This window comes from Aptenodytes patagonicus, chromosome 3 (genome assembly GCF_965638725.1).
Source record: "Aptenodytes patagonicus chromosome 3, bAptPat1.pri.cur, whole genome shotgun sequence".
Taxonomy (NCBI): domain Eukaryota; kingdom Metazoa; phylum Chordata; class Aves; order Sphenisciformes; family Spheniscidae; genus Aptenodytes; species Aptenodytes patagonicus.
The window spans coordinates 17,304,166-17,318,322 of NC_134951.1; the positions used below are offsets into that span (position 1 = coordinate 17,304,166).

Consider the following 14,157-nt stretch of genomic DNA (forward strand, 5'->3'; position numbering starts at 1 on the left):
AGGCAGACCCCTGTGCTCAAAGGCATAACTAATTGGAGAAATTAGCCCATAAAGTTATTTCTGATAAAAGAGGCTTATTTTTTACTTAATGTCACATTAAATAAATTGCAAAGTGCAGCAGAGACGATTTAGTACTTGCAGTACTAAGCATATTACTTAGCATTTACACAGTGCTTTCCTCATTCAGGAAAGTGCTTTTGCTAACTTAATTCATCCTCAGCCACCCTCTGCATGTCATGAGGGAAGTCAGGAACATTTAATATCCCCACTGGTAGATAAGACATGTGGCTGGGACTGGCACAGCTTTGTTACTTTTCCTCTTCTCCCACTCTCAGCATCCCACCCGAGTCCATTTTTGATGGCTGCAGCCCATGCTTGTGTCCCAGAAGTCCTCAGCAGTGCAAGGGGCAGGATCCTGTCCTTTTGGTAAGAGCCAGCTACAGTCCTGGCTAGGCAGGCAGCGGGAGCAGAGCTGAGACTGGTGGCAAGCAAGGAACAGATCTCAGAAGATAAGAAGGTTTGAGAGAGCAGAGGCTGCAAGCTGGGATGCGGAGGGGAAGATGGGGGTGAAGGTATGCTTGGGCTGAGGAGGTCACTTGGATGGGCTGTTGGCCTTAGGCAGGAGAGAATTTGGGACAAAGGCTGGTGGAAGGATTCTGGTACAGAAAGGTTTAGAGGTTGCTTTGAATTATCTTACTTGATGGGGGTATGTAAGGCAGGACATGGCAACGGGATTGGGGAAGAGGATGGTAGGTCTGGCATGGGGCTGGGGCACGGGGATACAGAGTAGGTGTCCCTGGAGGTGAGCAACTCGAGGTGTGAGGTAGTGCTGGGAAAGAGCTTCAGCCTGGGGGAGCCAGGGGTTGATGTCCATGTCAGGAGACCTGCAGAGCGGACAGTGTTCCTGGGGAGCAGCTGCCTATCTCCGCACACCTGCCCAGCCCCCACACACCACCACTGCTCCCTGCTCCCAGCAGGACAGGGATCTTCCCACCAGTGGACACATACCCCTTTGCCAGGGGCCAGGGGCAAACAAGGTGCCAGGAGAGAGCACAGAGCCCACCCCGTGGGCTCTATGCCCCTCCAGCCGCTGCTCCTGTGGAGTGGATGCCACAGCCCTATTGCTTGCCCACATCCCAGGAAAAAAGTCCCAAAGACCTGCATGGGAGTCTCGGGCACGAGGTGCCCAGGGATGGGTCATGGCTCGTGCTGCTGTGTTTCATCTGGGCAAGGGGCTGCTCAGCACAAAAGGGAACAAATAAGGACAGCTACTCTAGCCCTTCAATCATTTGGGATCCTACTTTTAATGTATGTAAATACGTCTGTGTGCCAGTTCTCCCCTCCCCTTTCAGCTGGTGTAACTCCTAGTTTCAATGGATTTCTCTGGTAAAGACCAGACCTATACTATACGAGCCAAATTAATGCTCATGTAGATGGCACTTGCTTTTGGAAAGGATAGTAGCTCCACACTGGTGTTGATTAATATGCTGATTAATTAATAAGATACTGATTAGTGCCTACTACCTCTGTAAAATAATATTTACAAAACCATGCAGTTATTGTAGGGGTGGAATGTGCTTTTTTTAAAAAAAATAACTTAGTAATATGTTCATTCAGATAGATATTTTTACCATAAATTAATTGGAGATTACACTATTTTTACTGAAACTTTCTCTACAATTACTTTCAAAGAGTTAAAGTTTCTTATTTAGAAGTACTCAATTTAACTCCCCTATAAACTTCTCTTGCTTTAATAGTGAATTAAAAATACTGAGTTAACTTACAGTTTTAAAAATTACTTGATTATAAATCCTTCCTGAAAGATCCCTGCATATATAAATTATTACGTTGTAATTAAAAGCTAGAACAAATATTTTTTTTAATTTGCTCCTTAAAATACATTGATTCTGTTCTACATCTCTGCTCAAAAAAATAGCTTCATGTCCCATTGAAAATTATATTTTTTCTGGATAGAGGAACCTATCCAAAAAGTTCACCCCAAATTACGTTTTACAAAAATGAAACCATTCATTGACTCTAATATTCTGCACACAGTATATGCTCATACTTTCAGTATCTCTAGGCTGAAGCTGCTCTTAACATTTTGCTGTAAACCTGAATCTAATACAAGTGAGAAGCTGCTTTAATTTTTTAAGGAGCAGTTCTCCTAGCTGCAAAGGCATTGAAGACAGCCTGGAAGACACAATCTGTGCAATGCTGCTTTTTATTGTCACAGGTACAGAGTTCTGATGTGGCAATGCTGCACATTCAGGTCATCGAACATTTACTGATCAGGAAGGACTTTTCAGTCTCTAAAATGGTTACAAATGGTTTTTGTCAGAACGCACTCATTATAAGCAGTCTGATCTCAGTGGAGTCCTACTATTTTATTTTGGGTAATAACGGCAAAGTCTTACCAACTGTTGATGGAGATACCATGGGGTTAATTTATATTCACATTGGAAAAGCAAAGCAGTGCTCCCTCCCAAATCTGACAGATCCCGTGAGTCTTTTCAGTAGTTGATTGTCAGGTTGTCCCGATCTACAGCTTAGCACTGACAACAGCTCACAGTTTATTTGCAGCTTTGAAGCCTGGTCCTATAGTGTTTCTCTTCTGACAGGAGATGAATAAAGGTGTCACTGTGGGAGACTTTTAGCCGGCTGCTATGAAAAGGATCCTCCTTGCCTTCCCTCGCAAGATCCTCTAGTTCACTTTTGGAGTTTGCAGCTTTCCCCTCGGCTGAGTTAAGCTCCATCAGCTCCAGTTCGTGCTTGGCAGCTGTTTCTAAAACTCTCTGTTTGTTATAATACCTGACGAAGTTGTTAATGATAGGATGGATGGGAAGGGCGATTGCTATCACCCCGCAAAGAAAACTGATGGCAGCATTCAGTTTTCCTAGTGTTGTTTTAGGGTATATGTCTCCATATCCAACTGTGGTCATGGTAATGATTGCCCACCAAAATGACTGAGGGATGCTTTTAAATAAAGTTTCGGGGTGACTTTGCTCCATGGTATAACCCAGGGCAGAAAAGACAAAGATTCCGACAGCTAAGTACATGAGGAGCAGCCCGAGCTCCTTAAAGCTGCGTTTCAGGGCATACGTTAGAGTCTGGAGCCCCGAGGAGTGCCGTGCAAGCTTGAAAATCCTCGCGATCCTCATGATGCGCAGCGCCTGGACAGCCTGCTGGACGTTGCTCAGCTCCATGAGCTTGGCTCCCAAGTGGGTCAAAGTCAGGCTGACATAGAAAGGAAGTATTGCTAGCACATCGACAATGTTCATGAAAGACAGGGCAAAGTGGAGTTTGTTGGGAGAGGAGATTAGCCTCAGCACATACTCTACGGTAAACCAGCCTATACAGGCTGTCTCTATGCTGTCCAGGGTCGGGTGCTCCATACGGTTCCCCTCTGCGTCTACGACCTGCAGGTCTGGGATGGTCCCCACACACATCACGACGGAGGAGATCAAAATAAACAGAAAGGACAGAACAGCGATCACTCGAGCTGGGTAGGATGATTCTGGCTTCTCCAGAAATTTCCAGATGTATTTTTGGCACCTTTTCCAGCGACTTTCCGAGGCATCTATTCCCAAGTCATCCAGAATCAGTTGCACCCTTCGGGCTATTTCTTCCAGTTCCTCCTTTTTTTCACTTAGATGAGTTTTGCAGCAGTCATCCAAAAATTTCAGATCCACTTTCCAAAATTCCATTTCGTTCTTGAAACATATGGGGCATATTCCTTTCTTCATATGAATTTCCCCAAAGTAGTATACGTCAATAATGCATTTGAAAGCATCTGGATCTCTGTCAAAGTAAAACTCTCTCTTTCCAGGATCATAGTCATCACAGAGGGAGAATATGCTATCATATCCCCCTGATAAACAGTTGATCAGCTCTGCCAGCCGTGTTTCTGGGTATTGATTCAGGTTATCTCCATAGAACACCTGCCTTACCCCACCGACATTGACTACAATCTCCGTTTCTTCATTTTTTTCTGATCCGTCAGTGTCCACATCTGGAAACCTGGAGTCACCTGCCATTTTAATTGTATTGGATTTTATTTGATTTTTAGCCTCTTGTTTGGTTTCAAAGCTTTGTGGCTTTAATTTCTCATGAAAGCAAATCAGCACCGAGTCAGCTCTATTACAACTGTTACCAAACTGACCTGGAGTCGTGGTGGGAAATGTTACAGAAATAAACCTGCAATCAGGAAAGCCTCGTGAGGTATGCAACAAGCTGCAGGGAAAAGACAAGTCATCAGGCTGCTGTGCCTGCAAGCAGGATGTTAGAAAGCTCCAGCAGATTTGAAAGAGAAGAAACCATTTAATAAAACTCACCCCTCTGTTCAGTGCTCGAGAGTCTTTTCAGGTTCCATTCTCTCTCTAAAAGTGATATTTAGTCACAGGTTGGAAGTCACGGCAGAGAAATAAATCCTGTGCTCTGATTAATGCAACGTGCAGTGAGTGACAGTTCTCAGAGAGATAATCAGCAGGGTGAGCCCACAGAAAACTGTTGCGGTTTCTCTCTTCAATTCCACAGATTTCCCTAGAAAGCTGCTTTTGATTTTTGTTTCTCTTTCCGTTTTCTTTTTACTTTAAGGTCTTCCAGAGTTTATCTGCTGACTCTTGCACATAGTCAGTCGGTGCAAGCGTGCAGAGGAGAAACTTGTGCTTGTTTTCCCTTTGCTGTTTCCCAACACAATAGGGAGCCCAGGCTGCGAAGAGTCCTTTCCAAACTCTACCCTCTTCTGGTGAAACCCAGCAAAGCAACAGCCACACAGAAAACACAGCTCAGCTATTTATATGCCTGCCTAGCTGTAAAATAATGTGTTTCTATACCGCCATGCACTTTTATGATTTTTAAAAACATTTTTTTTAATCAAATACAAAACAACGTAATCATGAATAAAGTCATTCAGAGCTGCAGAAAGACACCCAAGCATTTTCTTCTGACGGCAGAAGCCAGAGGAAAAAATACTGTGTTTTGGAATAAATGCATGACATAAATCTTGCTCTCAGCAGGACTGGAGCAAGTCTGGAGTAATTCTCTGTCAGGACATTGAGTTAGTGTAGATATGTACTGGTGTCATTGAGAACCAAGCAGAGACCATAAAGTTTTCGTTGCAGCTGTGGAGCAAAACTTTCCCTGCTCTCTGCGCACATCTCCCAAAGCTCTGTGTCCTCAGTTTTAGCCGTGTTTTCTTGATCTGCGGTCAACTGACACTGATGAGGGTTTGAGTAATTTACGTCTATGATGATTTCTCGGTGAATGCTACTTACCAGCAGTAGTGCTTTGTACTACATCCAGCACTTAACAAGTAGAAGTAGAATAACAAGCATTTTCTTTTAACTTTGTTTTCTCCAAATTCCAGGATTTGATGGACATTTGTTCCCCGGACCCTTACATGCAGGAAGGCCTACCACTGCCCTCTTAAATTCTTAAATCTGACTATTCAGTTCATTTTAGTGGGTCCTGAGGGCTCTGATCCAGCAAAACACACAGTTAATAAGTTAACTGTTTCTGGCTGCAGCAGAATGATCTACACCAGCAGGTTTTGATCTTTTCCAATTTACTGGCTTCTGAAAAGCTTCTAAGTGGAGGGGAATAGAGAGGGGCAAATCCAACTAATAGGTTGCTTCTCTAGGCTTGTTTCCATCCTGGGAGAAAGATGAGAGCTGTGATGTGCCCACTGTCCTAGTGCTTGTGTCACCTAGCGAGGGGGACCCTGGTGAGTACACTGTACTCCATTTCCACTCCCTTGCCGGAAACTTATGGGGGATTAGTAAGAGGGCGTGCACCAGACCTCATCTTGACATGGAGTATGCACATAGCCTCACATACCTTATGAATAGCCCTTGGAGGTAGTTCATGGCACTTGGAGGTGCACAAGCCATGAGTTAAAATCACTGATCCAGCCCCTTCCCAGACGTTCCAATGACCTTCCTTGTCCCTGAGCTCTTGCATGATTGAGGAGAGTGAAAATATGAGAGGGAAGAGGTGAATTTGTAACAAAGGAAGACTTGCAAGAAACCTATGAAACAGAGGAACACAATCCTTTCTCTTTGTCTATCACACACATCCATGCACAAATTTATAATGCAAAAACTGAAGCCAAGGGAAGTGGGTTCATGCTGCTCTGTTATAGTCACTCAGTAAATGTAACACCCAGTCACCGAGTCTCACAGGGAGGAATAAGTCACGCATGCTCCATAATCTTCTTCAAATGCCTGGATTGTGTCACTCATATCCTTGCTGCAGAACAGTACGGAGGGCAAGGAACAATAACTGTAGGGGCTGGTCCCCTTATTCAAGTGACAGTCCCAGGAAAAGGGTAATATCTATTAGTCTACAACTGAGTGAGACTGTTAATCTCTGGAGGCCAGTGTCACCGTCATGTGTTCCTGAGGATACTGCATAATGTGGGTGTAATACAAGATGTCCCTTGAATTTTTTTCCAGGCACATATAAGTTTATTGAGACCTGCAAGCTTCTTGGGACAAGAGAAATACCTTGGAGATCTGGAAAAACCCTATGTTTTGTGGGTTCAGCAATAAATATTTACCCACCTGGGACTTTCTTGCCCACTAACATGTATGGTTTAGCTTGCTTTTAGCACAATAAATTTTAAGATGCCAATAGCAGTGACATGCTTGCACAGGGGAAAATGCAGATGGGATTACTGACTACCAGTTCTTGCAAAACAAAACTGAGATCTGGGAAAGTTAGGTTTAAAATGTTGTCAGGCTGCATCAGCATAGGGAAACAGGTTCTTTAGGTTTAAATCCTCAGATTTAACCATCTCAGACACCTACTCTCTTTGATCAATGATTCATTCCAGTGACCTTTTGGCTTTTCTCCAGGTAACGATAAGAACTCAATGTATGGTCCAGCACGACCGACACAGAAAGCACCACCTTCATTTCCAAAAAGACTCTTCTCCCCCCCTGTAATTTTACAGAACAAACACCTACAAAATAGGCACACAGGATTAGTATGTACATTGTTCAGTTTGAAAGGTGAAATCAGCTCCTCTCAAATGATAAATCTCAGCATATTCTCAAAAGGTTGGGAAGAAACTATTTTTGAAATGCCAGATCAGTCCTTATAAAGACTTTACTTAGTGCGGCTGCTAAAATCCTTGTGCTTTATTCTCCCTCGTCTTGCACCTTTTCAGAGTTCTTTACACCTTTCAGTGTGCCTGTCAAACGTTAGAGATCTGGTAGCATTTTAAATCCACTTTGACAAATGTAAATGATCCAAAGAAGGGTCAGGGAAAATCATAATGAATTAAAACCTTGGTTTTGTAGCTAAAAAGAGTGAGACAGGCTTACTTGACGAATGTTTTTTATCAGACATATCGCAGAGCAGCATACAACAGGAGGGGAATGAATAATTTGCAGCAAATAATTTATCTCACTAATTTAATTCATTTTTCATCCATAAAAAGAGACCTTCTCTATTCTAAAAATTTCAGTAGATAATTGTTGCTCTGTAACTCATTTATGAATAGTTTGCTGCAATTATTAGGGCTTCTAAATTCAACTTCTATTGATTTATCTGGACTGGGGAAACAGGTCAAGCCGTGCTCTGTGTCTGCTGGAAGCGATGCATGCTGGCAATTCAATTCCTACAGACCGAATAAGAAACAGGGAAGGGGTTTCTTTCTGTGTTGGTGCTTTGGCTCAGAGAACAACATGTGGATTTGAGCTGACAGATGTGTTAAGTTTTGGCTGTGGTTCAGACTGGCTCCTTCAGGGAGGAGGAGGAGGCGGCTCAGCCTGACCTCATCCCTGCAGCCCAAGGGAAGGACTCCCGCGTTGCTGGGCACCCACCTGCCAAGGGCAGCCCCAGCCCCAGTAGGGTTGCCCAGGATCTCTCAGGGGGGCTTGGACCCCCACGCGACTTGGTCCACAAGGCATAGGTGGAGCTTGAATATGGCTCCCCAGTGGTACTGGACACCGCATGAAGGATGCAGGTGGCACAAGGCACCCACAGCCCAGCGCCTGGGGACCTGAAGTGACAGCAGTGCTCAGAGGATGATGGAGCTGCAGGTTTGGCTCCCTCATTTGCCACTTTTTGGGAGAGGACCTTCACGACTGGGCAGCTTTGTGTCAGTCTGGGAAGACAGATTGCTCCTCTTGAGCTGTAGTCTGGCTCACACCGCACCCCTGAAGCCCAGCCAGCACCTCTGCCCTCGTGGCTGATGCACCCAGCTGCTCCCCATGGCGCTATGGGCAGTAGTGGTGCATGAAGGGGCATGAATGTGTTAGAAGCCAGCCCTAGGGAGATAGGATCGGACTCCATGTGGAGGGGGGTGTTTAACGCAGAGGCATCAGGCAGCCTCTCCACAAGCAGACTGCGGTGTAGTCAGCCCCCTGCACTGAGCACAGCCCTGCTTTCAGTGCCTGGGACCATGGTGGCACCTTTGGCCTCTCTCTCCTCCTGGATTCTACACAGTGTTTAGTGCTGTGTCTACACGTGCAAGCTCAAGAAAGTTTAGGGACCTGACTATGGCTGTCCAAGCAAGAAATGGTTAGAGTATGTCTGGCACGGATCCAGCCCACACTGACCAGCTAATATGGACATTTCCCAGCCATCACGTGGCCATCAGAGACCATTCCCAAAGGCAGTTTGCAGGCAGCCACCTGTACTGGAGACTAAAAGGACTTCCTAGACTAGATGGAGACCAGTTGCCAGTTGGCCTCAGTGCCCAGAAACATCCTTGGGCACACGTAAACCTGGTCTAGGCCACACCGAGTTGTGCTGAGTCACCTGCTGCCACTGGGCACCTGATTTTTAGGAGCTATGATTTCTGTGTTGGACACTGTTGTGTGGCCCTCAGAGGCCACAGAACTAACAGCAGGCTTGGAGGGATGGTGGTTCCTACTCAGTATAACCCCCTCACACATTTATCCTTCTGCTATGTTGTATTTGGTTTTTAAATGACACCCACAAGACTGCGACTGTGATGGATCCAGCAAGAGATCTCAGCATGTAATATGCAACTTATTTTCAGCTAGATGCAGACTATGGACAGCCGCTCGGGACAAGAACATGTGATGAAAATGTACTATAGAAAAGTCAATCAGAGACCTAAAGGAGGATGGGGCATGGAAATATCTTATTCCTCCTCCTTTCCTCGGGGTATTGTGGAGATAAAGCTTGCAGCCAGCTGCATGGGGACTGCTTCAGCAGCTAATAGCACAAGGTTCGGTGTGGAGGAAACAGCATATAATTACTTTGTGCCAATCACAAGAAATGGGAGACAGATAATCTGGAAGAAAGAGAAGCAATGAATGATGTCATTGTGGGCTTCAGAAAGAGCAGGTCATCCAGAGCAGCTACTCTGATTACTTTACCACAGCCAGCTTGAGTAAGAAGAGCAGGACAGACTTTACTGTAAGAATCCTTCCAAAGGGTTTCCAAATCTGAGGTGGCTTCTAGTAGTCAGTGAGACAACCTCACAACCCCACTGGAAGATCCAGCACACTCTCTTTGGCAAATTAATCCAGCTACTGCAATGTGCTGTTTTATCCTTTGTAGCTCAATATTGCAAATCCATTTTCAAATCATACCTTCTTTTATCCTTATAACTTCCTCTGCAATAAAGCTGGCTGTTTTGACACTCTGCAAGAAAACATGGGATTGCATTCCCATGGGCGCTGTGGTTCCCAGCATGGATGTGGGGCCACTGCCGTAGCACCAGCACCAATCCCATGCGCTTCCCCAGTGCATCTGAAGTGCAACAGTGCATGACTTGCTCTCATGGACTGTGGCACCATGGTTTGTGTGGGAAAGGTGTGCTGTGGGCACTCACTGTCAACAGGAAACCTTCCTGATGCACATAGTAGCAGCTCATGGTCTCAGTACTGATGTATGTCTTGTGTATGTAGCCATGAGCTAATGGAGGAATCTGAGCCTCAGCATGAAACATGTTCATCGCCCACAGCTGTTATTTCTGGCAATGGGTGAGTCTTTCAAATCCCTTGATATGGGAAAAGAAGGGTCCATGTCCTGGTTTCGGCTGGGATAGAGTTAATTTCCTTCCTAGTAGCGGGTACAGTGCTGTGTTTTGGATTTAGGATGAGAACAAAGTTGATAACACACCGATGTTTTAGTTGTTGCTAGGTAGTGCTTACACTAGTCAAGGACTTTTCAGCTTCCCATGCTCTACCGACTGAGAAGGCTGGAGGTGCACAAGAAGCTGGGAGGGGGCACAACCAGGACAGCTGACCCCAACTGGCCAAAGGGACATTCCATACCATGCAACATCATGCTCAGCACATAAACTGGGGAAAGCTGGCCGGGGGGGCCGCTGCTCGGGGACTGGCTGGGCATCGGTCGGCAGGTGGTGAGCAATTGCATTGTGCATCACTTGCTTTGTATATTCTTTTCTTCTTATTATTATTATTCTGACTATTTTATTTAGACAGGTGGACTCTGCGCTGGGTCAAAAACTGGCTGGATGGCCGGGCCCAGAGAGTTGTGGTGAATGGAGTTACATCCAGTTGGTGGCCGGTCACGAGCGGTGTTCCCCAGGGCTCAGTACTGGGGCCGGTCTTGTTTAATATCTTTATTGATGATCTGGATGAGGGGATTGAGTGCACCCTCAGTAAGTTTGCAGACGACACCAAGTTGGGTGGGAGTGTTGATCTGCTCGAGGGTAGGAAGGCTCTGCAGAGGGACCTGGACAGGCTGGATGGATGGGCCCAGGCCAACTGTATGAGGTTCAACAAGGCCAAGTGCCGGGTCCTGCACTTCGGCCACAACAACCCCATGCAGCGCTACAGGCTTGGGGAAGAGTGGCTGGAAAGCTGCCTGGCGGAAAAGGACCTGGGGGTGTTGGTCAACAGCCGGCTGAACATGAGCCGGCAGTGTGCCCAGGCGGCCAAGAAGGCCAATGGCATCCTGGCCTGGATCAGAAATAGTGTGGCCAGCAGGAGTAGGGAAGTGATCGTGCCCCTGTCCTCGGCCCTGGTGAGGCCGCACCTCGAATACTGTGTTCAGTTTTGGGCCCCTCACTACAAGAAGGACGTTGAGGTGCTGGAGCGTGTCCAGAGAAGGGCAACGAGGCTGGTGAGGGGTCTGGAGAACAAGTCTTCTGAGGAGCGGCTGAGGGAACTGGGACTGTTCAGCCTGGAAAAAAGGAGGCTGAGGGGAGACCTCATCGCTCTCTACAACTACCTGAAAGGAGGTTGTAGTGAGGTGGGTGTTGGTCTTTTCTCCGAAGTAACAAGCGATAGGACGAGAGGAAATGGCCTCAAGTTGCGGCAGGGGAGGTTTAGATTGGATGTAAGGAAAAATTTCTTTACTGAAAGAGTGGTGAAACATTGGAAGAGGCTGCCCAGGGAAGTGGTGGAGTCCCCATCCCTGGAGGTATTTAAAAGACGTGTAGATGAGGTGCTTAGGGACATGGTTTAGTGGGCCTGGTGGTGTTGGGTTGACGGTTGGACTCGATGATCTTAGAGGTCTTTTCCAACCTCAATGATTCTATGATTCTATGATTCTATGATTTTATTTCAATTGTTAAACTGTTCTTATCTCAACCCACAAGTTTTCTCACTTTTACTCTTCTGATTCTCTCCCCATCCCACCGGGGGGGAGTGCGTGAGCGAGTGGCTGTGTGGTGCTCAGTTGCTGGCTGAGGTTAAACCATGACAGTCCATCAAATGCAAAGTGAGTGAAACAAAATCTATACATTTTTTAATACATCTCCATGTTTTGTATGACATTTTCTCAATACATTAGACTTCCTTCAGATTGATATGTCAAAAGCAAGAGGTTATGAAACCTCTGAACTGAGATGGGTATCTGGACTGTACCAGGTAACTTCACCTTGCGAATCTGGTTTTATGTGTCTCTGTGTCCAGCATATTTACGTATTTCTCCACGACTATTATTTCAGATCAAACAAGTCCTTTCCCAGTTTATTTTCCCCTCTCTTAGTTACTTTGGTTCTTTTTACAAGTTCAAAATTTATACATACTCAGTCAATTTATTTTAGCAGATCTTTTAATTAATTCCTTATTAAGAGACTGGTAATAGCTTGCTGTAAATTTTAACTGGCCTTGCTTTCCATTTGACATTAATGAGTCCATTTTCCCATACAATTAAACCTGCCTTAAGTGACTACTCAGGGGACCAGCCAAATCTCTGATTTAATGTAAATGGCTTTAAATAAATAAGATGCAGCCTCCACCACAAGCAGCTAACAGCTGGGTTCAAATTAAGTGTATCAGTGAGTCATGAATATGATGGGTGTTGGAGATGCTGTAAAAGTTTTAAGGACCTTGTCTTGTTTACAGAGTCACTGTGTTTTGAGGGAGGGCTGGAAGTCTGCTTCCTGCTCTTAAACACTGTCATCAAAAGCTTTCAGTTAATATTTCTCCCTTTGAATGTTGTTGCATGTACAAAGAAAAGAGAAAAACTAGGTGACAAAACTTCTTACAGCTGCAGAGACAATGACTTAAAAATTAAGAATTGCACAGCTAAGATTCTGCTGGCACTGAGTATGACAACAGTCAAAAAAATTGCATGTGCGCATGTAATTAGGGGCTGTATCATAATGAATACACACGAGTTAGCTGAAGGCAGTTTGCATGGGTGACTTCAGTTCTGGCATTTCCCAGCTTCTGAGTGTCTGCCTCTGCAATCCCACTGGTGACTTTTATCATGACTTGCTGTATATAATTTCTTGCAGGACCCCTGTCGCACTGGTGCTGCTGCCCGGCAGCATCCCTGGAGCAACCTCACCAGCTCGAGTGAGGGACTCCCAGCAAAGAGATGTGAACGGTACTAGGGCGAGTGCAAGAGGGCTCTTGGTGGTGGCACTGGTGAAGTGACTGGGCTGGCCTTCCCAAAGGTGAACATTCCCATCACCACTGAATTGTATCATTACCAATAATTGACTTGAAGGAAAGACCAAGACCATGCCAGCAGAGAGGGAGGTGGCAACGGGAAGACTCTTTGCTAAGTTTCAGCAGCCAAGACACGAAGCCAGTTTCTAAGCCTGCTTGGGGAGAGATTTTTAATGTGTTTTAATGTGTTTTCTTTAAAAAAAATCCAACGCTGCAGCCATCTACTGTGCTTGGAGCTGGAATGGTGATTAATAATACTCTGCACAAGCTTTTGTTCCTAATTCTTTGAAAGGAGAGCATGTGTAGCAATTTAGCATGTACAATAGAAGAGATTTTTATATGAACTAATATTTTTATTGTGGGCAATCAAAATAAGGAATATAATCAAATAATTCACAGTAAACGTGGTCAAAAGCAGTCCTATATATGTGCTCAAAGAAGAGGAAAAAATATGAAACATTTTCTAGTGTGAAAAAGCTGTAAAGAAAACCAGTTGGAAAAAAACCACAGAAAACATTTCATCAGTGTGCTGAAACAGTAATAAAAAATAAAATACTTTAATTGATCCTAGAAAACATTGCAAAACTGAGGAAATTACAGGCTTCAGCGGAGCCTGCAATTCTCACAGGCTTTTGTAAGTATAGTTATAATTTTTCTTCTTTCAATGAGTGGTACAGGACAAAGGAGAGGAAGGCGTGTAGGCAGTAGCAGAGGCAGAGTTCACATCTTCACAAATATGAAATTACCCATGGCGTACCCGCAGAGTAGTCCTGTGGATATTTGACTTCATTAAATACTGCAGGACTGAGGGTTGTGGCATGACGCCCTGGAGCACCTCGCTGATGCCTGCCTCCCACAGCCTGTGGGCTCTTCGAGCTTACTCCCTCCATCTCCTGTGGAGAGGTGATGGTCGCAGCCCTGCCTGTGGCCAGGAAGGCAGTTAGGGACTGGAGGAGGTGGTGTTCCCTGGCCAGCATCCTGCTTGCACAGCCGGCATTGAGTCAAAGCATTAAAGCATGCAAATTTGGGGTGACCAAAGTCATTTTTTATCACTGAACCTTTGCATTGCAGATCAGGCAAAGAGGAAAATCAAACTTGGTTTCCCACAGCATCCTAATCACTGCTTTGAGAAGTGCTCAGGACCATGTTCTTACTCTTGCTGCCTTTGAAAAAGAAGTCCAAACCTCTGTGTGACCCTACCTTGAAAAACTGATTTCAGCATCTCCATTTTTTCCTGTGTTCTTTAGCTTTGCTTAGCAAAAATGTTTGCTGAATTCAAGTGGAATTTACAAAGAGTTTTAAG

At 45.2% G+C, this 14,157-nt stretch overlaps 1 protein-coding gene across 1 annotated transcript; it reads right to left on the reverse strand.

Moving 5' to 3' along the window:
• Positions 1–2,212: 2,212 nt before the first annotated feature.
• Positions 2,213–4,708, reverse strand: KCNF1 (potassium voltage-gated channel modifier subfamily F member 1). The gene is made up of 2 exons (XM_076335432.1): positions 4,335–4,708; positions 2,213–4,233 (listed from the first exon to the last, which is right to left on the reverse strand). The coding sequence occupies exon 2, from the start codon at positions 4,035–4,037 to the stop codon at positions 2,574–2,576; it is 1,464 nt and encodes a 487-aa protein (XP_076191547.1). The 5' UTR covers positions 4,038–4,233; positions 4,335–4,708; the 3' UTR covers positions 2,213–2,573.
• Between the last annotated feature and the right edge of the window lie 9,449 nt (positions 4,709–14,157).